The sequence below is a fragment of the Bactrocera neohumeralis genome, chromosome 6, assembly GCF_024586455.1.
Source record: "Bactrocera neohumeralis isolate Rockhampton chromosome 6, APGP_CSIRO_Bneo_wtdbg2-racon-allhic-juicebox.fasta_v2, whole genome shotgun sequence".
In the NCBI taxonomy this organism is placed as follows: domain Eukaryota; kingdom Metazoa; phylum Arthropoda; class Insecta; order Diptera; family Tephritidae; genus Bactrocera; species Bactrocera neohumeralis.
This window is the reverse complement of record NC_065923.1, coordinates 59533525-59559354: the sequence shown is the minus strand read 5'-3', so window position 1 is coordinate 59559354 and position 25830 is coordinate 59533525. Positions and strand designations below refer to the sequence as shown.

At 36.5% G+C, this 25830-nt stretch overlaps 1 protein-coding gene across 1 annotated transcript; it reads right to left on the bottom strand.

The window, feature by feature from the left end:
- Positions 1–23051: 23051 nt before the first annotated feature.
- Positions 23052–24170, bottom strand: LOC126762653 (uncharacterized). The gene is made up of 3 exons (XM_050479550.1): positions 24031–24170; positions 23748–23960; positions 23052–23646 (listed from the first exon to the last, which is right to left on the bottom strand). Exons 1-3 carry the CDS (start codon positions 24107–24109, stop codon positions 23186–23188), a joined length of 753 nt encoding a protein of 250 aa, XP_050335507.1. The 5' UTR covers positions 24110–24170; the 3' UTR covers positions 23052–23185.
- Between the last annotated feature and the right edge of the window lie 1660 nt (positions 24171–25830).

The following is a 25830-nucleotide window of genomic DNA, read 5'->3' as shown; positions in this document are numbered from 1 at the left end:
CTTTATTCTGTATTTTTATATGTACATTATTTTATCTTTATTAAAACTTTGCTATTACAACCTCAGATTTGGAGATACAATTTTCGATTTGATACGAGAATTTATGAAAAAATTTCATTTTATGGCCTTACTGTATATGCGATTCACCTTTTTCCGTATGCAAAACGACACACGACGACCAACACCAAAAATAAAAATAAATAAAACAACAAGTAAGGAAGCGCTAAGTTCGGATGAAACCGAGCATTTTATACCTTTGCAACCTGTAAGCATCAAAACCGGCGAAATATTTATATGTATACATATGTAGGTGTTGGCAAAACTTTAAATTCAGAATTCATTATATTATATTATAGCTCATAGGATCACTTAGTTTTATTACTCTATTTTGTTTTATCAGCGAAAATTATATTAAAATTATCTGGAAATTAGAAAAATGTCATATTTAATAAGTATAACTCAAAATCATTATTTATCATATATGGAGGTTTGGGCAATTTGTAGTCAAATAACACGTTTTTTGGGCATTAAACTATAGTATATCCACTAAAATACGTTCAGATAAGTTTATTAAGAAATTTACATATTGACAAGGGCAAGTTTTCACTCGATTTTGTTTCATTTAGGCAAAAAGATGCACTGTTATTAGAAAAACATGCTCACTAGATTTTACTAACATATGTAATGTAACTCGCATATTGGCCAATATACGCAGTATAAAGTCAGCCGGTAGTTCGCAAATTTTTATATTTGATATATGAGGACTTATGGAATTACCCAAGTCAATCCGAGGAAATATTTTTATGATAAGGGTTCTATAATACATCCCATAGATGTACTGTATTGTTTATAAAATGTTCGCAATAGGAACTGGGATCCATATCTTCGGTACCTAGGGGCTTGCACAGTTTTAGCCCAATTATTAGTGCTTAATTTGAATACTGGTTGGTAATTTTATATTTCCAACGTATTTATTTATTATTTTCTTGCGCTTTTAGTAGTTTTTAACAAAACCGTTATAAGAGGATTGGGCGAAATTGTCATCCGATTTCATCCGTTTTTACAATATTGGGATTAGTCCTGAGCGATTTGGTTATTAAAGCTTTAATGGTTTGAGCGATATGTACATTAAACGTTTTATGGGTGGTGCACGGCTCGAAGTGGCTCTTCCCGATCCTGACGGAGCTTTTGGTATAGTTCAACGTCAGTTTACACAGCCGTATTCGGTTTGCGGGGATATCAAATTCAGACATCGCTGTATAGAGGCATCTCCTTTCCTTTGACAGCATGAAAAGGAGCTGCCTTGAAATCGATGTCGATTCTCTTCTCACGGGTCAATTCTGGGCAGAGCACACTTAAATTCCATATTTTATAAAGAAGCTGATGCAAGCTCCTTATCAGTTATTCGCCGACGCTTTGTTATTCTTCAAACAGGTAATTGCTATTCGAACTTCTTTATGGTCGGGCAATGGAACATCTGCTCTATCGTCATCGATTGGGGAATCGGGTTCGCCTTCTCCTGGCGTTATGCTTACAGCATTCTGCTGAAGAAGTGTTCCTTCCATAATTTTAACCTGCTCTGAGCATCGGTTGCTAGATCACCTCTGGGGTTCTACAAGAGTATGCTCCGGTCTTGAAACCTTTTGTTAGTCGCCGTATTTTTTCGTAGAATTTTCGAGAATTACCCCTATCGACCAACTTATCAAGCTCTTCATACTTACGCATTTCGGCCTCTCTCTTTTTATGTCTGTAAATGCGTCTCGCTTTCTTCTTTGTCTCTCGGTATCTATACTTATCCCGCACGTTTTGTGTAAACCGAGTTGTTGACGAGTGCTCTCAGAAAGCAGGAGTGCAAGTCGAGTAGAAAATCGTTCGGCTATCTATTGTGATTGCAGCTTCTCGACGTCGAATCTTCCTTGTGTTTGTTGAATTGCGTTTTTTGCTGCACAGATGCGGGTGCGAATCTTGGCTACAACAAGATAGGTGTGGGAGTCGATGTTAGGACCTCTTAGCGTACGCACGTCTAAAACACTGGAGACGTGTCTTCCGTCTATCACAACATTATCGATCTGATCGGTGGTTTTTCCATCCGGAGACAGGCATGTAGCTTGCTGAACTTTTCCTTGCTGGAATCTAGTATTACAGATAACCACATTTCGGGCCCCGGCGAAGTCTATCAGCCTCAACACATTTGTGGATGTTTCCTCGTGGAGGCTGAATTTACCGGCGGCAGCTCTCATAGGTGCGCTCCAAGCGCTCATGGAAGGCATCTTTGGTCACATCGTCCCTCTCTTCCGTCGGGGCGTGTGCGCAAATCAACGAAATGTTAAAGCACCTCACTTTGATGCGGATTGTGGCTAAAAATTCATCCACCGGAGTGAATGATAGTACTCGGCGACAGAATCTCTCTCCCACCTCGAATCCCACACCAAAATTGTGCTTCTTTATATGGCCACTGTAGTCAATGGCACAAGGTCCTACTCGTCTCAGTCCTTGTCCCGTCCATCGCCTGTCTTGGACGGCGGTGATGTCAGCCTTCACTCTAATGAGGACATCAACCAACTGGGCAGCGGCAACTTCCCAATTAATTTACCGGACATTCCAGGTGCATGCCCTTACGTCGTTACCCTTAGTGCGTTTGCCATGGTCGTCATCAAAATAGGGGTTTCGCTTCAGAGGCTGTTTTTACTTTTCATTGATAGTGTTTTTTACGTGGTGGGTCCCAAACCCAGCAGAGAACCCTGTGGAGGGGATGTTTCGCCTTCTCACTTTAGCTCGCCTTCAAACGGTAGTTTTCTGGCTACCCAGAGCATACTTAGTCAATGACCAGAAGTCGTGAGGTGATTAAGCCATATGTACAAGAAAAGTTTCTGGCCACTCCCACATGACTTCAGCCTCCTCTATTTCGATTAATTTTAGATAATACAAACAACCGTTAAGTGATCAAAACTATTATACTTTATAGCAACATGTTGCAGGAGTATAAAAATAAAAAAAACAAGTTAAAACATTAACTGTCAACCAACTGTAAGTGTGTATATCTGACCAGTTTAACAGTGGTCAAAAAAAAGGATCGGCCAATTCAGCAGTCAGCTAAACAGCGACGAGCGAGTGTACTGCTCGTGGACCATTGTGTGCAAAAATCTCGCAGCTGGTAACGCTTTGCATTTATGTCTATTGTCCTGGACGGGATGGGTCCAGTTCACTTGCACCGAGGTGTCTTTGCAAACAAAACACGCAAATACTTTAGCAAAAGCTGATAAACAAAATGTATGTGTATGCACTTGCAACATAAATCTGGAAATGCATTCACATGTTTGCTTTACACATTTTTTGTGGTTGTTGCTTTTGTTTCCCGACCCGCACAGCTGCATGTGTTCAATAATATTGATACAAATTTACAAACACACATGCATGCATGTAAACATACATTCATGCATACTCAGGGTACATAAATACTCATAGTTACTGATTCCATATGTTTGTCGCTTCACTCAATGCCTAGTCTATTGTCTGAATTTATTAAATGCCGTAAAATTTATATATTTGTTGGTAGCCCATTCATAACTCTTATTCGACTTTGCATATGAAAATAAAATACGAAATCACTATGGATTTAAATACAAGCCTGGAGACATTCAGTCACACATGTAAGTGATGAACACATACATACATATATGTAAAACACAGATATGTTCACCAATGCATATACATACAACCCCATCCATATGTACATATGTACAATCACATGTAGAATCGGAGAAATCTGCAGACATTATAAAAGCAAAAATTCACTTTGTTCGCAGCAATTTTAAGCAGAAAATTCAGAAAATAATGTAGCAATAAAAAAGGAAAACTGAATTTCAATTAAACAATTAATTTTTAATAGAAAATTTTTATGATTCACTAAAAACGGTGTTTCGAAACCCTAATTTATCAACAAATAAAACATCCAAAAATTATTATAAGAACTTGTCTGTTCTGTCAAATATGTATGTACATACATATGACCTCCTAGAAAAATATAAGATCTTGGTAAATCAAACAAATTCACAAAAGCTCCATGAAGCATACTAAGCACGCTGCCACTTCCCATATACATACGTATGTACATATATATGTAATTTCTGATGACAAAACATGCAACATAGGGAAGAAAGAGCTAAGTAGATATCCAATATTACGTTGTTCTAACGACTAAGAGACCTTGAGAATGACGACATGTAGTTCACGGTGAGGAAAGTTCTCGAATTGCCATTCACTTGCGAGTGGCCAGAAACGATTCTCTTACATATGGCTCATGACTTCCGGTCCTAAACCAAGCATCCTCTGGGTAGCCAAAGAACATCTGTTTGAAGCCGAGCTAAAGTGAGAAGGCGAAACATCTCCTCCACAGCGTTGTGCGCTAGGTTTGGGACCCGCCACGTAAAAAACACTACCTATGAAAAGTTAAAAACAGCCTCGGAAGATAAACCCGCCAAAAATCGACTTAAACCACTATCTTGTTGCAGATAAGATATGCACCCGCCTCTGTGCAGAAAAAAACGCACAAAAACAAACACAAGGAAGGTTCGACGTCGAGAAGCTGCAATCACAACAGATAGCCGAACGATTTTCTACTCGACTTGCACTCCTGCTCTCTGAGAACACTCGTGAACAACTCGGTATAACGGTAAGCTGTATGAGATATACGACGACATTGACATAGTTCAGCAAATTAAGAGACAGCGGCTTTGCTGGCTAGGTCTCGTCGTACGTATGGACGAAAACACTCCAGCTCTGAAAATATTCGACGCAATACTCGCTGGGTGAGGTAGAGGAAAAGGAAGACCTCTACTGCGTTGGAAAGACCAGGTGGAGAAGGACCTGGCTTCGCTGGGAATTTCCAATTGGCACAACGTTGCAAAAAGAAGGAACGACTGGCGCGCTGTTGTTAACTCGGCTATAATCGCGTAAGCGGTGTCTACGTCAGTAAAGAAGAAGAAGAACGACTAATTCAACCACGATGGAATGATAATATAAGATATGGAACACGATATCATTAAATGGACCGTGCCATAAGGATAAGGATACGAAAGAGCCAGAATAAAACATAATGAAAAAGATAAAACCAAAGATTGTTGTTGTCCAACTAGTCCTTAGAATTGAAATTTGTATTTTTCCAACTTCAACAACTAAACATTACATATTTCTATCTACCAGACTTATGCTCTAAATATTAAGATACATATAATATCACAGGTCGAGGGAGAACTTTGCATTTCAATAAATATTGAGTCGGCAATTGCCAAAAATAACCCTATATTATTATTATTGGAAAATGGTTTTCATTCAGACCTATGTCCAAAATTCTAGGACATACAAGGTGTGTTCCAAAGTAAGCAGGACTTAAAAAAACAGAACAAATGTTTTTTTCGGCAAAATCAATTTATTTTTTTATTTTTAATAGTCTCTTTCTGCTTCAATACAGCTTTTTGCACGGTCCAAAAGCATGTCGAACGAGTGTTTTAGCTCGTTGGTCGGTATGGCCGCCAGTATGCCGGTGCAAGCCTTTTGAATGGCCTCTAACGCTTTCCTTTCATGAGCAAGTGCATTTTTCCGAAAAGGAAGAAGTCGCACGGTGCCATATCAGCTGAATACGTGGAGTGTTTAATGGTTGAAATGTGATTTTTGGTCAAATAATCGTCCTTCGAATGTTGGATTCTGAGCAATTTTTGGCCGTCAGTCAATTTGTGCGGAACAAACCGTGCACACATCTTTCCTAAGCCCAAATGATCGGTCAACATGGGATTAATCGATGTTTTGCAGATATTCAATTCCATTTCCATGAATTTCAAAGTTGATTTCGGCTGATTTTTGATGAATTCACGCACAGTTTTGATGGAATTTCCGGTGATCACGGATTTTGTTTGGCCCACATGTTGATCGTCATTTATGTCCTCTCGACCACTTTAAAAACGTTGAAACCTCTCGTGCTCTCTGCTTCGGGATAGACAATCATCGCCATAAACTTTTTTCATCAATTGAAACGTTTCGGTAAAAGTTTTCCAATCTTAAAACAAAATTTAATGTTGGCTCTTTGTTCGAAGCTCATTTTCGCACCGATAACACAAACATACTAACACTTAAAACGCAATAACGTCACTTCCAATCGATTAAATGTCATGAAATTCTCAATGGACAATCGATAAGGATAGCAGATTCTACAACAGTCGACATATAGATGGCGCCACCAGGGGGCGCTAAATTCAAACATTCCTGTTTACTTTGGAACGCACCTTGTAAAAATAGCTATATGCTTTAAAGATCGAGAGAGATTTGAATCAGCTTAGAGCCCCAAATCTTTAATTGAAATGGATTATATACGAGTAATATAGGGTGATCCATTTCCAGGTTTCCTACTTTTTTAAAGAAAAACACAGAAACTTCAATTTTTATAGGGAATGTTTATTATCATTCGAAAGAACATTCTTTGACATTTATTTTTTGAAGATTAACTCTTTCAAATGTTGGTCGCGGCTACGTCGCAGATGGTCCATCCGTTGAGCCTAATTTTCGATGATTCATTCGAGCATTTCGTCCGGTAACTGGTGAATGACACGCATGAGGCCTTAGATTTTACATAATTAATTTACTTTACATAATTTATTCTAAATCAGCATTGAACAAACTTGACGTTGAGTCAAAAAATATGGGCTGTGATTCCACTTTATAATTTCAAAATAGCGTCACAATATCTTTCCCATGTTTCCTTCCTCTATTTAAACATCAACACATTTTCCAATATCCAAATTGCCATTGCTCTTCCTCACATCCGCAAAAGGTTGGTTCAATCGTCCACAAAAGTGCATGTGTCATTAATCAGAAATTTCGCACAAGGAAAACTATTAATCTCCGGTGAAAAATAGCTTTGGCCTTTAATGATTTATTGAAGCCTTTGTAAATAAGAAACTTATTTGTTTTTATGAAAAAGAGAGACATTTTAATGGGAAATAATAAAGTATACCAGTATGCGGTTTGAAGTCTCTAAAAAGCTGCTGCATTATTAGTAAGTGTAAGTGATGGTAAAAATGTGAGTTGTTGCTACTTGCAGGGTTGTATTTTCTTGCGACCACTTATTTTATTGCTTTTTTGTGCATTTTGTGTTAGAGAACTAATTATGATCGTATTATTGACACAATCATCTATGGTTAAAGAGCGACTTTCGAAAATCGGAACCTTATTGTGAATTTCTCTTATTTTTATGAAGTATCTATATTCCAAAGTTTTCCTTTTTTCTTCTTTCTTGACACAGTTAATAACGACAGTATTCTATATCAAATAAAATATTTATTTCTTAAGCATATCGTTTCGAAAAACAAATTTTTATTCAGCAATGTATACGTCCAATTCAAGTCCCGGTTATTGACAGCCATAACTTTCTATGATCTAATATTTACTTCCAGCGATAGTATAAGAAGCAATGCATAAATATAAATGAAAGATGCTACGAGCTATATGCCTGTAATGCTTAAAATCATTTTTTACTTTTTTCAACTAATCAGCGGCTTATAATTATTCAAACTGAAGTAAGCTATGATACATCAGGTTCTCACTTGGAGAAAACGGGTTTACTTTGATTTTTATGAAAGATTTTTAAATCGAATATCTTCGAAAATTTCTAGAGCGGATATTTAATGTAACCATAATTTTTGCTTTTTTATCTACAAAACTACGTTTTTGACATTTTTATCATTATACTTGTAATACGTTTAGAAACTCGATACTTAAGCAAAAAATTTGAAATATAAGATAACTTTTGAAGAAGAAACAACCAAGTTTTAGTGAATACAATGTTTTGTAAGAATCGCTTCATAAAATGTAATTTCTTTCACAAAACAAAACATAGTGAAGAAGAGTTGTTGAATTTCGGTTCACATAGGACAACTCTAACTGATCGTCTTCTTAACAAAGTAGGAGTCCCAAGATTACTTTATCGATAAACCAAAAAGCCCACAGGAACTGGTTTATAATAGAACAAGTAAGGAAGGGCTAAGTTCGGGTGTCACCGAACATTTTATACTCCCGCATGATAAAGTGATAATCGAGATTTCATAATACGTCATTTACATATTTTTCAAATACCGTATTTTTGTAAAGTTTTATTCCGCTATCATCATTGGTTCCTAATGTACTATATATTATACAGAGAAGGCATCAGATGGAATTCAAAATAGCGTTATATTGGAAGAAGGCGTGGTTGTGAACCGATTTCACCCATATTTCGTACATGTCATCAGGGTGTTAAGAAAATATTATATACCGAATTTCATTGAAATCGGTGGAGTAGTTCCTGAGATATGGTTTTTGGTCCATAAGTGGGCGAGGCCACGCCCATTTTCAATTTTCAAAAAAAGCCTGGGTGCAGCTTTCTTCTGCAATTTCTTCTGTAAAATTTAGTGTTTCTGACGTTTTTTGTTAGTCCGTTAACGCACTTTTAGTGATTTTCAAAATAACCTTTGTATGGGAGGTGGGCGTGGTTATTATCCGATTTCTTCCATTTTTGAACTGTATATGGAAATAACCTTCTTAAGAAAACTCTGTAGAGTTTGGTTGACATATTTTTAGCTATAGTAGTTGCCGAGATACGGATTTGACTCTAAAAACTGATACTTTGGGGCGGGGCTATATCTGACCCTTTTAGTTTTAGGACTTACAAAAAACCGTTATGTCCAAATTTGCCTCCTTAGCAACATTTTTGCGAGAGTATAAAAAAGAATTTCCATATTTGTCTAATGCGATCCCTTGTGCCATCTTCGAACTTAACTCTTCAATAAACGAATCACCAAAATATGGCCAATCGTTAGCCAAGGAATACGTGTACGCAAAAGACATCTTAAATCATGATATCCAGGTGTTTCTGCCACAAACAAATGCATAAATCCATATAATGCGAGTTAGTCTGCGACAAAGGTGCTACAATGTGCAAAAGTCAACATAAATTTTCGGGAAGAAAAGAAAATGACCATAATACGCTTTGTGGTTCAATGTTAGTGTATCGGTCTTTTGTTGCTTAATGTTTTCCACGACGTTTGTGTATATATATAACATTGTACGGTCTTCGGTCTTTTAGTTTTACAAAGGACAAAGGCGCCGAGGACAAGAAACAACCATGTAATTTGTGTATGTTTGTGTGTTCGTATGTAACTCGTGCCCAAATGTCGGCTAACACGACGTTGTTCTCTATGCGAAAACGATTTAAGGTTCGTTAAAGAAAAATTACCAGACGTTTTGTGGAGCAATTACAAAGTGTTACAGTAACGCTGGGCGTTGGACTAATTGCGCACCTTTCCACCTTTAGTCCTTCCTATATAAATATATGAATGTATGTAGATGCATGTCAAGGTGGAACTGCGTGAGTATGATAAACAATTGCACAAGCCAAGCCAATACTAAAGCAATTTATTTTGTGACTAGTTGCGTATATATGTATGTAGTATATAAGTATATATATAATAGGGTAAACTAACTAACAGGTTTGTGGGTTAAAATTTGTATTTCTTTGTATTTGAATTCAAAAATTTTACGTTAGTTTTTTTAGGAAAACTTATGCTCTACAAAACCTAACGATTATGGGAAACTGTAAATGCTAACTTTTCAAATAGTACTAACATTTTTTTCTTGCAGAAAATTGTTATCCCATGAATTCGATAGGTTAGTTTTTGGCTCACCCTATGAATATATACTATATGTACATATATCATTCCGTTTCACACATTTGGGTATATTTGTCTGATGTCATGCTGGACCAACACCATACAAGGTCGCTTCGAAAAGCAACGTTTCGCCTCTGTCCATGGCGAATCTTTCTTTTACCAAGAAATGCTGGCGGAGGGCAGTAGCTATGCGTTTGCAATTTTCCACAGAAATACCGTTGTTGAAACTGTAAATATTCTTTGTGCATTTAAAACACATATACACACACGCTTATGCGCATGTATACGTGGATTACACAATATAGTCAATTTGTACAAGGTCTTTCGGTTCGATTAGTTCTTGTAGCCGTTGTAGTTAATCAAATATTGACAAGCACGATTTGTAACCATTTGCTAGTCTTTTGTTCTTTTTTTTATACTCCTCTCCCACTTACTTACGTTCCTTATCATTGGTAACTTTTCGGCCGACGGACTTTCCAATGACTAAAAGTTGGAGGTGGAGACATTGCGGCGTTCATCAGTTGCAGCAACATGCAATTGTAATTAATTTGAAATGGTTGTTGTAATTGTTCGTGGAATGCGTGCGAAGGACATTCATGAATAGCTCACAGGCTGTTAAGTGTCGTTTCGAATAGCGTTTTAATTGAAAGCGATAAGAAATACCATTGCGTCATAGTAGAAGTGGTGACTATCTGGAATGGTGGGATGTAATCTTTAATTGATATGGCGGCGTAGGATGAATTGTTCACACATACATTCAAGAGTAATGAATTTAGAGAAGTGACCTAGTTTACAAGACCCTTCCAATACAAGCTTCAATCGTGCCAAACTAAGGACTTTGTGGTAGATATCATTTAAGCACTATAAAAAATATATATACATATATGACTCACCGTTCAAATAAGTTTAAGGTTTTGTGTTTCTGTACAGCTGTGAACAATCCTCATGGGAAAGTTTAAGAATCGCTGAACTTAAATGAGAATGACACTCTCATTGACACCCTCGCCTATGGTAAAAAAAAAACAAGTAAATTTTCCCAGCTTCTCTTGAGCCGGAGTTTTCACCAACAGGTAGTAGATACTTGAACAATCACAAAACTGTCTGAATTTTAGTATTACAAAATCTTATCTTTCTAGCATGCTTATACAACGCAAAATGGTTAAAAAACAAGTAAGGAAGGGCTAAGTTCGGGTGTCACCGAAAATTTTATACTCACGCATGATAAAGTGATAATCGAGATTTCATTATACGTCATTTACATATTTTTTTTTATTTTGCTGTAAAGTTAATTAGATTAGTAGTTCCTGAGATATGGTTTTTGGTCCATAAGTGGGCGACGCCACGCCCATTTTCAATTTAAAAAAAGTCTGAGTGCAGCTTCTTTCTGCCATTTCTTCCGTAAAATTTAGTGTTTCTGACGTTTTTTGTTAGTCGGTTAACGCACCTTTAGTGATTTTCAACATAACCTTTGTATGGGAGGTGGGCGTGGTTATTATCCGATTTCTTCCCTTTTCTAACTGTATATGGAAATGCCTGAAGGAAACGACTCTGTAGAGTTTGGTTGACATTGCTATATTAGTTTCCGAGATATGTACAAAAAACTTAGTGGGCAGTTTTCCAAAAAAAACGGCTTCTGATCCTTTGTGCTCTTTAATACTTTATTTATGGCTTAGTTATGACAAATGTTTTCGGCATTTTTTGCTGCCGATTTTGGCCATCTTCGAACTTAACCTTCTTATGAAGCCAAGAAATACGTGTACCAAGTTTCATCGCTGAACAAAATTTGCGATAAAAAAGACATCCGGATTGCAACTCTACTCGCCTGAACTTTGGTATATATATAGGGCCCATTCACTGAAAATTTCTTGATTATAATACTTTCCGAATGGAGAGTAAAAACAAGTAAGAAAAGCTAAGTTCGGTGCAACCGAACATTTTATACTCTTGCAGCGAAATATTTTAAGGTGTAAAACCAATCATATAGAGTAAAGTCGGCCGGATGTTCGAAAATCCTGATATTAGTTATTTAGGGGCTAGGCCAAGTTTTCGCTAAAATTTATATATTTTAGGCACAAAGATACACCTTTATGAATAAAACACACCCTCTAATTTTCCGATTTAAAACATTTTTGACATGCAGACATACCATTATAAGAGAAGGATTATCCTTTAAATTCAGTTATATATGTATATCACACATTGACCGACTTTTCGATCAAAAATCAACTATAGGTAGTGGGGTCCACATACTCGGTGCCTAGGGTTTTGAACAGTTTTAGTTGGATTTGAACAATTTTTTATCATAAGGTGCAATACACTAAAGGCATAATTCGTGCAAAGTTTAATCCTATTATATTATTTGCTTCTTGATTTGTGTAGTGGAATGTAAAAGAATAAAGTGGAATTTAAAATTGTGCTACGTGGGAAGTAGGCATGTTCATTGTCCAGTTTCACTCATTTTCACAGAGTGACATAGAAGTATGAAAGGAATGCCACGTTCCAAATTTTGTCGAAATCGGTTAGTCGGGTCTCGAGATATGAGATTTCACCAAAAAGTGGGCGGTGCCACGCTCACCGTCCAATTTTTATCTCGGCCCAAAAAAACCTATGTTTATTAACCCGTTGGCAAATTTTTACGTTTCTCTCGCATTAAGTTATTGATTTATCGCGCAGGGTGGGCAAAGAAGCTATCTTTGGCACTACGGTCGGTAAATTCAGCCTCCACCAGGAAACATCCTCAAATGGGTTGAAGCTGATCGACTTCGCCGGGCACGAAATATGGTTATCTGTAGTACTAGATTCCAGCATAAGAAAATACATCACGCTACCTGGCTGTCTCCGGATCGAAAAGCCACCAACCAGTCATGTTGTGATAGACGGAAGACACGCCTCCAGTGTTCTAGACGTGTGTACGCTCCGAGGCCCTAACATCGACTCGGACCACTATCTTGTTGCAGCCAAGATTCGCACCCGCCTCTGTGCAGCAAAAAACGTACGTCAACAAACACAAGAAAGATTCAACGTCGAGAAGCTGCAATCACAACAGACAGCAGAATGATTTTCGACTCGACATGCACTCCTGCTCTCTGAGAGCACTCGTCAACAACTCGGTACAAGGGAACTGTGGGACGGCATTTCAAATTCCTTACGTACAGCTGCAACCGAAGCCATTGGTTTTCGGAAAGTGCAAAAGAACAGCTGGTACGACGAGGAGTGCAATGTCGCAGCGGAGAGATAACAGGCTGCCTACCTCGCAACGTTACGATCGACCATAACACGTGCGGGATGGGATAGATTCCGTAAGTTGAAGAGGGAAGCAAGACGCATTTGCAGACAGAAAAAGAAGGAGGCCGAAATGCGTGAGTATAAAGAGCTTGATAAGCTGCTCGGAGGAGGAGTGCAATGTCGCAGCGGAGAGATAACAGGCTGCCTACCTCGCAACGTTACGATCGACCATAACACGTGCGGGATGGGATAGATTCCGTAAGTTGAAGAGGGAAGCAAGACGCATTTGCAGACAGAAAAAGAAGGAGGCCGAAATGCGTGAGTATAAAGAGCTTGATAAGCTGCTCGAAAATTCTACGAAAAAATGCGGCGGCTTACACAAGGTTTCAAGACCGGAGCATACTCCTGTAGAACCCCCAATTTTGATGTACCGACGCCCAGAGCATTCTTAAATTATGGAGGGAACACTCCTCCAGCCTGCTGAATGGCGGTGAAAGTACAACGCCAGGTCAAACACCGCGGCGAAGAACTGATAAGGAGCATGCATCAGCTTCTTTGTAAAATATGGTCGGACGAAAGCATGCCCAACGATTGGAATTTAAATGTGCTATGCCCAATCCATAAAAAGGAGACCCCACAATCTGCGCCAACTACCGTGGGATTAGCCTCCTCAACATCGCGTATAAGGTTCTATCGAGCGTATTGTGTGAAAGATTAAAGCTCACCGTCAACAAACTGATTGGACCTTATCAGTGTGGCTTTAGACCTGGAAAATCAACAACCGACCAGATATTCACCATGCGCCAATTCTTGGAAAAGACCCGCGAAGGAGAATCAACACACACCACCTCTTCGTCGATTTCAAAACTGCATTCGACATCACGCAAAGGAGCTGCCTTTATGCAGCGTTGTCTGAATTTGGTATCCCCGCAAAGCTAATACGGCTGTGTAAACTGACGTTGAACAACACCAAAAGCTCCGTCAGGTTCAGGAAGGACCTCTCCGAGCCGTTCGATACCAAACGAGGTTTCAGACAAGGCGACTCCTTATCGTGCGACTTCTTCAACCAGCTGCTAGAGAAAATAATTCGAGCTGCAGAACTTAATCGAGCAGGTACAATCTTTTATAAGAGTGTACAGCTGCTGGCGTATGCCGAAGATATTGATATCATTGGCCTCAACACCCGCGCCGTTACTTCTGCTTTCTCCAGACTGGACAAGGAAGCAAAGCAAATGGGTCTGGAAGTGAAATATCTCCTGTCATCAAACAAACAGTCCTCGCGCTCGCGACTTGGCTCTCACGTCACTGTTGACAGTCATAACTTTGAAGTTGTAGATAATTTCGTCTATCTTGGAACCAGCGTAAACACCACCAACAATGTCAGCCTAGAAATCCAACGCAGGATAACTCTTGCCAACAGGTGCTACTTCGGACTGAGTAGGCAATTGAGAAGCAAAGTCCTCTCTCGACGAACAAAAACCAAACTCTATAAGTCACTCATAATTCCCGTCCTGCTATATGGAGCAGAGGCTTGGACGGTGACAGCAACTGATCAGTCGACGTTGCGAGTTTTCGAGAGAAAAGTTCTGCGAAAGATTTATGGTCCTTTGCGCATTGGCCACTGCGAATATCGCATTCGATGGAGCGATGAGCTGTATGAGATATGTGATGACATTGACATAGTTCAACGAATTAAAAGACAGCGGCTACGCTGGCTAGGTCATGTTGTCCGGATAGATGAAAACACTCCAGCTCTTAAAGTATTCGACGCAGTACCCGCCGGAGGAAGCAGAGGAAGAGGAAGACCTCCACTCCGTTGGAAGGACCAAGTGGAGAAGGACCTGGCTTCGCTCGGAATATCCAATTGGCGCCACGTAGCGAAAAGAAGAAACGACTGGCGCGCTGTTGTTAACTCGGCTATAATCGCGTAAGCGGTATCTATGCCAGTAAAGAAGAAGAAGTGCTTAGTTATGACCCTTTATAGGTTTTCGGTTATTGGCGATTTTGTGGGCGTGGCAGTGATCCGATTACACCCAACTTTCATGGAGATATCTCAATTTTTGCTCAAGTTACAGCTGGAAGGGACGGACGGGCGGAGGGACATATTGCACTATTTATGCAAAAAAGTAACCATTAATTGTGTATTGGCTGATTTTAATTTAATTTACTTCGCCGAGTCATTTGCAATTTGTTTTAGTTGCTATATTTTAAACAGTGCAATTATTTTACTTAAATTTCTTTCTTGTGTTTATACGTTTTCCATCATTGTTCACAGCTGTTTGCGTGTTCTTATATTTCGTGAGTCACAGTGCATCTCAAACTGTTCGGTACATTGGTTGTGACCTCTGATAACCAATTATTATCATATTGCATTTATTTCTTTCAATATTTTTATCGTTGTTTTTCTTACTTTTATTATTTAAATTTTACTAAATAATTTTTATTTAATATTATTTTTTCTCTTTAATAATCATCATAATGACTTGCAATTTCCCAAATTCCACTATTAAAGTTAATTTATTTATGATTTAAAGTCTGTAGGGAGGCGCGCAATAATTTCAAGGAAATCGGCCGTGAACTGGAAACCCTTACAGAAAAATTGAGGCATTATGAAATGTTGTTTCAATAATTTAAAAGCCTCAATGATCAGAAAGATAATCCAAAACCTTTGTCCAAATATAAACGTCCGTGTGAAGAAAATACCACGTATCTTCTTTGAAAAGAATACCCCCTCCCAACATTTACCTTATTAATCTTTATTCCTCTTGGCCTCAAGGAAACAAGCTTTCATCATTACATGATCACAATAAAGAAGAAGTTGTAACTGAAAATGTTAAACGAAAACCTTCTCAAGACCCGCCTCTTAATAACTCTATGCCTGTTACTAAAAATTTAATTGTAATATCGCGAAAAAAGTCAATTTTCATTTCAAGATTTGCTACGGATATTACAGTTGATGATATTAAATGTTATATCACCTCAAAATCAAAAACGGACGATACTGACATCCGAAAATTTAACTTAAAATACGACAGGAATATTTTGTATTTTAAGATTAACATATCCGCTAATAATTTTCCATTGGTTTTTGGCGGCTAATTCTGGCCATCTGTTGTCTTTGTGCGTGAATTCGAGCAATTTGAAAAACCCACTGTAGTTGCTGCTAAAATACCAAGAAACACCGTTGACAAAAAACTGATTAGTAATAATGAATATTTATTATCAAAGTGTTAGAGGACTTAATACATAGCTAATTTTAAAATCATCGTTTTTACTGAAACTTGGCTAAATCCCCACATATTTGGTAATGAGATAGGGAATAGGAAATGGTGTCCTATTTGCTGTACTTCCTTGAATTTAAGTACGTTAACAGAGGTCATATTAACTTAACTTTATCATATATACCTCAATCGGACTTTTCTGTATATACTACAGTGATCAAATTGAAAGGTGAATTTTTAATTTATACTTAGCGTGTGTTTCGAATGGGTAATTTATTTTTTGGTAGTACTAGTAGTGACATCTATGCTAAATTTCATGTCGAAATATTCATTAGTATTTGAAATAGCGTCGTTTTGTGAGGCTCTAAAAGTGAATTCTTCGATTTTTACTATGTGTAAATTTATTGAACAAAGAAGTGCATTGGTTATTCGTGATAATTTCGCCACATTTTCAACTAATATCATGCCGCATCCACCGCATTCCTTGATTTACTTTCGTGTAACTTCTGGCTATTCAGCAAATTCACATGACCACTCCGAGGACACCGTTTTGACTGAATTGAGGATATAAAAGCTGAATCGAAAAAGGCTCTGATGGCCATCACGACGGAGGATTTTTCCAAGTGGGAGAAGATTACTTTGAAGGAGATGAAATGGACAAAATTCACCAGAAGCTGCATGCTTCTTTAATAAATAATGTTTTCTCCATGGCTAATATATTGATTCTATAATTGTTTTGGGAGATTTCAATTTACCGTATGTACTATCATGGAAATCTATTGAGAATTACATCATTCCTGTTAGTACTCTCTAATGTTTTAAAGTGTTTATAGATGAAATGTTGGAGTTGGGTCTTAAACAAATTAAGAGGTTAGGTGGGTTTGAACATTTCAAAAAATCGATTTTTTTGTTGGTCTTATTAAACTGTACAACACCTTCAGAGTATTGTCCTTTTCAAATTGATACAGATAATAGTTTTGGAGATAGAGCCTTGAGAACTTGTGCGCTCGAGGCTAGCTAGGCTAAGTCCCCCCTCTTTAAACGCGTTTTTCTTTAAACTGTGTTTTTGAAGTCGGTGGACACGGTTTCTCGAAAAGTTATGGATCGATTTAGTTCGAATTGTGTACACATTTTTAAAATCACATTGTCTAGTTATTAAACGAAGGACTTTTTTGTTTCATTACAACTAATTTTTTTAACCAAAATTGATATTTTTTATTCAAAATCTTAGAAAAAATTAAAATTTTATCTTTTTATTTCCTTCGTTCAAAAACGAATTTAACGAAATATGTTTATTTTTTTTAATTTTAGATGAGCCAATAATAAGTTATGCTGTCCACCCCTACAGCACTTTTTTGTGAGACACCCAGGGAGATGAGGTCTCAACGGCTGAATTTTCAACATTTTTATATCAAAATTTCAGGAGACATTATTTAAATATGTACCTTGGATATGCCATATTATATTTTTCAAATATATGATTGCTAATATAAAAAAAATCGTAAAAATACCTTTTTGTAGCTCTGAAATCCACTTAACCCCTAAGCGTTGATAACGCTTCAATATTCTTTGCTGTCCGATGTGATCCTTTGATACTGCCAGGCTTATTTCCATCCATATGGAAAAAGTCGTTTCTAATTCCTTTGCGTAAGAGTGGATTTAGGTCATCCATTGAAAACTATAGGGGAATAGCAAAGTTGTCAACAATACCTAAACTTTTTGAAGCAATTATCACGGACGAAATGACCTTCAGGATTTCTCCACTAATTTCCTGTTCTCAGCATGGTTTTTATTAAGAGAAATCAAATTTGCTAGGATTTGTAACACACAGGCTTTAGGGAGAATAAGCATTCTGATTTTATATGCACTGATTTTAGTAAATCTTTTGATAAAGTAAAGCAATCAATACTTTTGAAAATACTGGATCATCTTGGTTTTCAACTATGGGTTGCTTATCTCAATAAGAAGTTATTTTTAACTATACTTTCTCTGATTTATTTAATTTCCCTTCAAGAGTTCCTCAAGGTAGCCGTCTTGGTCCAATTCTGTGCTTGTTGTTTATTAATGATATATTATCATTTAGCACCGGACATTATTTCCATATTCTCATTTTACAGTATGAAGATGGGCGAAATCGGACTACAACCAGGCGTGGTTTCCATATAACACAGTTTTAAATTCCATTTGATACTTTCACTTTCCAGTGTACAAATCAAGAAGTAATGTGCCCAAATATCTGAAATGTGGAATTTATTGTTCACTTTTAATCAAATCGGTCAATATGTGGGATATACAACTGAAATTCAGAGAGAATCCATTTTTGGCAATAGTATCTTTGTGTATCAAAAATGGGTTGAATCGGGTCAAACACTATCCTTCTATTTACCTAATATTAAGATTTCTGAACTTCCGAGTGACTTTATGCTGCAGAGTTAACTCAGTGAAAATTGCAAAGCGTGTTTTACTCATAACAGTGTAACCTTGTGTCTAAAATAGATAAAATTAGGCGAAAACTTGACCTGCCCCACATATCTCTTATCAGGATTTTCCAACATCAGCTGACTTTACTCCGTGTGATTGATGATTGTATGTAAGTTACCTTATTGAAACCGAGGGAACATTTTTTTAGTAAGTGGTATAATAAAGTTCGATAAAATTGGGTCGACACTACCGCCACACCTATATGCTACATACATATAACTATTTTTCGTTTTTCTAATAAACGTTATGCCAAATATCAGTGTATGAGTTATATAGCGTCACCTAAAATGCAAAATAACGTATCATCAAAAAATTCAAAATTAAGCTTTTTATTGATTACGATTCACCACATCATATTACATATGTACATATGTATGTATGTGTCACAAATTTTAAGCTTCTGCGATTAGAAATACTCAAGTTACTATATGTACATATATTGTAATTTCAAAAAAAGCGTATCATCAAGTGCTTAATTTCTTTAAACAAAATAACGTATCATTGTAAAAATAACAGGGTATTTTTTATTTCTTAGAATAAATTTAGCCCTGATTTGTTGTTTATGTTTATTTTTATTGGTTATGTTCAATACGCTTTAGTTAGGTTAGGTTGAATGGCTGATCATAGAACACACGTGGAGACCACAAAAAAGAAGAACTCTTGTGTCCGAACTACAATTTAGCAAAGCACAGTAGCCAATACAAATTTGCACAGGCGTTTAATTTCCATTCCCGCCAGCCAAGTGCTTAGATAAGTCTTGACCACGTCTGGTAGGATTCCCAGCCTTACTGCGTGGACGCCAATAGGACAATGACCCGTTAAAAAACCCCAAAACTAGGGAGAGTTCGATTTAGCAACTCCATGATCCAAGTGATCTGGTATGAAGTCAAGGTGTGTGGGGATTTTCGAGTGTTAAGTGCGTTCAACCGTGGTTCTTTAGGAATTCAGCAGTCTAATCTATTGCACACGCAAAGTTTAACGATAACCAACAAGAAATGGCAACCAAAAGCTTTTATTCCACCAGACTGTCATTACCTTTATGATAATATACTTATCTTTTGAATCATTAATTAATAATAATTAACAAATAATAAATAAACATTATCCTAACTTTTTGGCTTTAAATAATTAAATTTTCTCTAGTACTATTATTAATATTTTTCTTTTTTTTTATTTTAAATAAAAACAGTCATGTTATTTTTATTATTAGTACACATTAATAATAAAAATAACATGACTGTTTTTATTTAAAATTAAAAAAAAAGAAAAATATTAATAATAAAATTTTTATTTTTATACAAATTTATATTGATCATAACGTAGGACACCTACTATGTATAAAATTTGCTTTATGTCTCCATTATTTTTTTATCTAAAATATACTTATAATTTCTTGTTAATTCAGATTCTAAAATTTTGTTTCAATGTCTTACGTGGTTTTCTTTTTATAAAGTTTTTTGCTTCTCCTGTAAACCTAAGAACAATGATTTTACGCTATTTTGCATTTCAGGTGACGATACAGTACATCTATATATAAAATTGCTTAGATTCCGATCCTCTGGTTGACGTTTTGCATCTTAAGGTCTGTCTTTGATTCTAACAAGTTGCAAGAGTATAAAATGTTGGGTTGCACCCAAACTTAGCCCTTCCTTACTTGTTATATCGTATATTTTTAACAAAAGATTAAATTAAAAGCCTCCTATGTATGTACATAGGTTGTAGAGTACTTAAGCGTTACTAAAGCATAAATATAAAAGTATGTAATTAAATTACAAAATATAAATATTTAATAATCAATTTTTTGAATTGGAAAAAAAGCACTAAATTTGCATACAGAAATGGCTTCAGAAAATACCTTAAATTCGGCCGATAAAAAATAATTCCGTGAAAGAGCTTTGAAATGCAAGCGAGGGCGGAAAAGTATTTGCATATAAAAGTGTGAAGCCATTAGCATTTGCCGTTCTGTCATTTGGACGCTGATTCAATTGTTGCACGGTGAAACAGTAACCAAAAATTGGTGATAAATATCAGTTTTTGAAAAATTAAGGTAAGGTTAATTTATTTATATTGTTTTATACATGAGTACAGTAGAGGTAGTAAATGTCTTCTTTTTTTCTAAATATTCCAAAATAAAACACTTATATTACAATATTTCGACAGAAGAAATATATTTACTCCAACTCAAGTTCCCTGAGTACATTTATAGCTTGAAACCGAAGTATCAACTTAAAGTATCAATTATATCAGTATCAAAAGCAATAAACCCTCAGTATCAAGGCACTGATTTGAAAGAGCTCCAGGTTCATACAAATTATTTACCGTGTAGTCAGTCGAATCATTAAGGATGATAAACGAATCGAACTATCAAACTTCCACAACATTAGGGAACAAAGCATTTCTCCTTTCCTTCATGACGTCACGAAAATATGTATCTTTTGTCGGGTGTGACCAAATATTTCATACTCACTTAGTTTTATAAAAACATTTTACTTCCCGTCAGCGAAAATTATATTAAAAACATCCTTAAATGAGCACTGTGTGATTTAAGCTCTACCGGAAAGGGTAGATTTTACATATTGAGTTGACGTCAACCAGAGAATCGGAATTTATTAAATTACGGATAGAGGGGTTAGGCCCAGGTCTAGACAACTCTATTCTTATTCAATGCTAAACTTTTACTGTAGTTTCATGTCACAAATTGAGATATTTTTATCATAGTTTTTGTCCGATGTGAATAATTTTTGGCAATAAAATGCCAAATAAAAGAAACATGATTGGTGGAACGTTTTTGATATACATATCTGTTGGTGCTTGATTTATAACTATAAAGTAAAAAAATCGGATGGAATTTAAAATTTTAAAAACTTGTTAAATGAAATTAATGCCGATTTTTAATGGGATATAACACTATCAGAATAATGGCAACCCTTTTTCACATCATCGATAAGGATTGAAAGCGTTTGTCCAATTTTTTTTAATATAGATTTAGCTGCAATACATATATAACCCTCTTTGGATGCATCTGAACAAGTACATCAAGATATCTCAATTTTTACTCAAGTTATCGGTTACACAGATAGACGGATGGACGGACAGGTAGTCACTCGGATTTCAACTAGTCTCATCATCCTAATCATTGATATACATGTGTATAACCTTTTCTATCTCTATTGGTTTTAGGTGGTACAAACAATCGATAGGTGAACAAAGCTATTATACTCGGTAGCAACATGTTGCTAGAGTATAAAAAGTAACTACAACAAACTGTTTTAAATAGTTCATGTAGTCAAAATTCCATTTAATTTACTGAACTACTAAAACTTTTCCGATCCACATATATTGGTTATTGTTATATTAATATCTCAACAATCTATAATTTAGTTATAATAAAGCAATTCGAAATTCTATGGACAAAATCTCAGTTTTTGTTGAGGTTGTTGAGTGAAAACTAAATTAACTAAGAAAAATAATATAATCCATCTTTAGAGTCGCTTTTGAGAATTGGACGTTTTAAATGTATGTGTTATGTCTGCCCTCTCATATGTATAGAGAGTATCTGGACTTACTTAGCCATTCCAACAGACCCCTATAGCCAGTCAACACAGAAAAGCTTTTTTGTATTTTTCTATCTCATTCCCTACGAAACAATGATTTTAATGTATTATTTCTTACAGGCTTTTATCAATTTGCCATTAAGGCTCAATACCCAATCTATCTTAGATCGTTTAGAACGAAACGCTCAAAATATCATTATTTGTTCTTAAGAGTTCATTCTCAATGGAACCTTTTTATTTTGCAACACACCTTTCCTATTTGGAGAAAATAGCTGACAGTACTTCGTTACTTTACAAACGACTAATTTTCTTAGCGTGTATCCTTTTGCCTCTCGTTTAAAGGAATCGAATTTTTATATAAGAACCACACCAATTGATCCCACTGTGGCTGCTTTGTGGATGATTGTCTGCTTGGTTTTGTGACTTGTTTGCTGCCCAAAAATACCCGGGGCTTTTGCAAAAAAATCCTTCACTAATCGGCTGCAGCATCAAATGCACAACTGCATCAAAAACATTAAAAAAGAAAGAAAAAACAACAAAGTGTGCACTTAATAATAAGGACGCTGTTAAGTCAATTTGTTGCATTGGTGGATAACACCTTTACAAGCCGACCAGGAGCGAACAGGGAGGGCATTGATGTTGATGGCTCGACTGTCAAAATTGCATGAATATTCAAAGTGTAGCTCACTGCAATGATGCTCACAATGCAATACTGTGGCCTTTGATAAGCAAATGAGAATGCAACGGAATGTATGCGGCTGAAAGGATTTTCAATTTATGCACAAAAGCAATGTTTTGGTGGGGATTTATTGTTGCAACTGAGCGCGTTGAATAACTAACTCAATGAATATTGAGATGAATGTGCTAAAGAAGAGTGTGTGTTGCTGCTGAAAGCCTTTAAAAATGATTGCAATGGATAAAAATGGTTTCCATTGCACTTTTAATTGCTTCCAATCACTTTATTCATATATTTTCAATAAAACAAAATTGCTGTATTAAGGTATTCATTTTACTCCTCATCGTGTGGATTAGGGTAGTATTTGTGTAGGAAGTGTTTCCCAAAGAAGCGCGTATCACCATTGGCCACGCGTTCACGCAATTTGTTGCACTTTGGAGAGTCGACACGTAAATCCGCCGGGCAACCATTCCAAAACTGACGCCACATACATCTATGGAAAGCCAACGGCGAACGACTACAACCCTCCTCCTTCAATTCACCCGCCTTTTGTTTTTGTTCACGCTTCTCCTTAACCTCAGCCAAGCAGGTGTCCACATAGCCTTCAATCGCATCGAGCTTCCATTGTACCGTACCAATTTGTCGTCGCAACCCCTCCAAAATAGCCTCACGTTGCAGCTCGCCATGCTCATCGAGACTTTTAAAATTTTTCGCTACGCATTCGGTTATACAAATCATTTTTTCTTTAACTTGTTGCATCTTCTCACAATCGAAGGGATCTACTGCGTCATCAGCTGTGGCGAGAATAGGAAACAAAGTTACGAGTTTATTAGCTATTTTGAGGTATAGTAATAGAAACTAAAAACAAACACTAAGTTTAACCAAAAATTCTCACCAGGTTCGCCTTTCAAATCGGCAATGCATTGTTTCTTCACGCTCTTAAAGAGTTCCAATTGATCACCGTTCACATTACCCCCCTTACAACACTGCATATCCTTTTTCCAATTACGCTTAGAACACTCGTTGGCATCTGTGGCCTCACGACGTGTTCTATGTGAGACTTCGTCTTCTTCGTAATGAGACTGCAGCTCCTTGAAGAGATATTCATCTAAGGTGTCAACAATAGCGATAACATTAGTTCCCAATGAAATAATTATACTATACATTCATCAACTTACTGAAAGCACTATCATCAAAGTCATAGGCATTCACACCCAATAACACAAACAACAAAAGAAAGACCAGAAAACACTTCATATTTATGGTAAGCACTTCTCTTTTAACTCGCGGCGATCACAAATCGTTACTGTCAATATTTTCGCAATCCCAAAGCTTTTATATCAAATCCATACACACATACCCACATACCCACATAAAATTGAGTTTAAAGAATTGATCTGTAATAGAATTGAGAAAAAGAACAGAGATGTAATCGCTGGAGATGAATGTTATACAAGCATTGGTTCGTCATTCGTTAGCAAAGGGGCATTACACTTATTACACTATCCTACAAAGCCAGCGAGATGATAGTTTTGAGAAACGCTGCCGAGATGACAGGCCATCGCCGGATGAAAATCGGGATTCATTCAGTTTCAAGAGGCCCTACTGTCTTGAGATGTTCAGACCAGTCCCCATAATAGAAATGGAGGGTACTATCTCTAATTATCTCTTATGTATTTTCTTTTCGCCGTTTAAGAAGATCTACGAAGCATCGAAATGCAAACGATAAATTAGTTTTTCTAAACAGAGTCGACCTATTTTTTTAATTTGGATTAAAACATTCTGTAACTGTAACTTTCCATATGTTAGTTGATCTGTCTAGCGGACATGTAAATCAAATGATTCGTTAAGAAAATTATGGACTTACCAGATTTAGAAATAGTTATGGAGCATACAGTTTATGCGGCATTCCTGCCTCATGAACGATCAATATACATATATCAAGGGTAGTGTCGAAATTCTTCTTCACTTCTTATAAATTGGCGTAGTTTTGGGCGATTATAGCCGAGTGATATCAACAGCGCGCCAGTCGTTTAAAAATTTTCGTATAACGTGTAAAAAATGCGCAAATGGATATTTTTAGAATTTAGAATTTATTGAAATGAAATTAAAAAGCTCTTGTCAACATGTAAAACAACAACAAAAGGTCCTTCTCAAAGCAAACAAGAATGTTGGTCCTTCCAAGGTATTTGTGGAGGATCTTCCTCTTCTTTCTGCTTCCCTCCGGCGGGTACAAATGTTTGTGTCGAATACGAAATAATACCGTTTTCAAGCTGGAGTGTTTTCATCCATCAGGACAACATGACCTAGTCAGCGTAGCCGCTGAGATATGGTTTTTGGTTTTAAAAAAAGCCTGGGTGCAGCTTCCTTCTGCAATTTCTTCCGTAAAATTTAATTCGCTCTTTATATGGGAGGTGGGCAACTATGTCAATGTCGTCGTATATGTAGTGTCGAAATTCACTTCTTATAAATTGACAGTTTTGGGCCAAGTTTATCAGATACATATGATGATATCACAGCCTGTTTCCGCCGCATAGAAGAACTTGTAAAAATCGTTTAAGTATAACAGTGTAAAAAATGTACAAATATATATGTTAGCGATGTCTTTTTGAATAATGAGCAATGCTTAATAATTTGATAACTATTTTTAGAATTTAGAATTTATTGAAATGAAATTAAAAAGTTATCTCCTCTGCTCTCTTGTCAACATGTAAAACAACAACAAAATAATACCTTTGAAATCAAAGCAAACAAGAATGTGTGGGCATCTCGTTAAGTTTATTGTATTTGTACGAGTTTTTTGTACGAATTGATGAATTGACAGCCTGTGGCTTTCTACTTTTCTCTCCGGACAGTGTAAAAAATGTACAAATGTTTGCGATGTCTTTTGAATAATGGGCACTGTTTAATAATTTGATAACTATTTTTAGAACTTGGAGTTTATTAAAGAACTTAAAATTATAAGAACAACAACAAAA

Excerpts from the sequence above, each read along its gene's own strand:
- LOC126762653 (XM_050479550.1), bottom strand. The coding sequence starts at position 24,109 with ATGAAGTGTTTTCTGGTCTTTCTTTTGTTGTTTGTGTTATTGGGTGTG. Across the intron at positions 23,961-24,030 it reads CTTTGATGATAGTGCTTTCA|ATGAATATCTCTTCAAGGAG; the intron begins GTAAGTTGATGA and ends TTGACACCTTAG. Across the intron at positions 23,647-23,747 it reads CGATTTGAAAGGCGAACCTG|CTGATGACGCAGTAGATCCC; the intron begins GTGAGAATTTTT and ends TTCTCGCCACAG.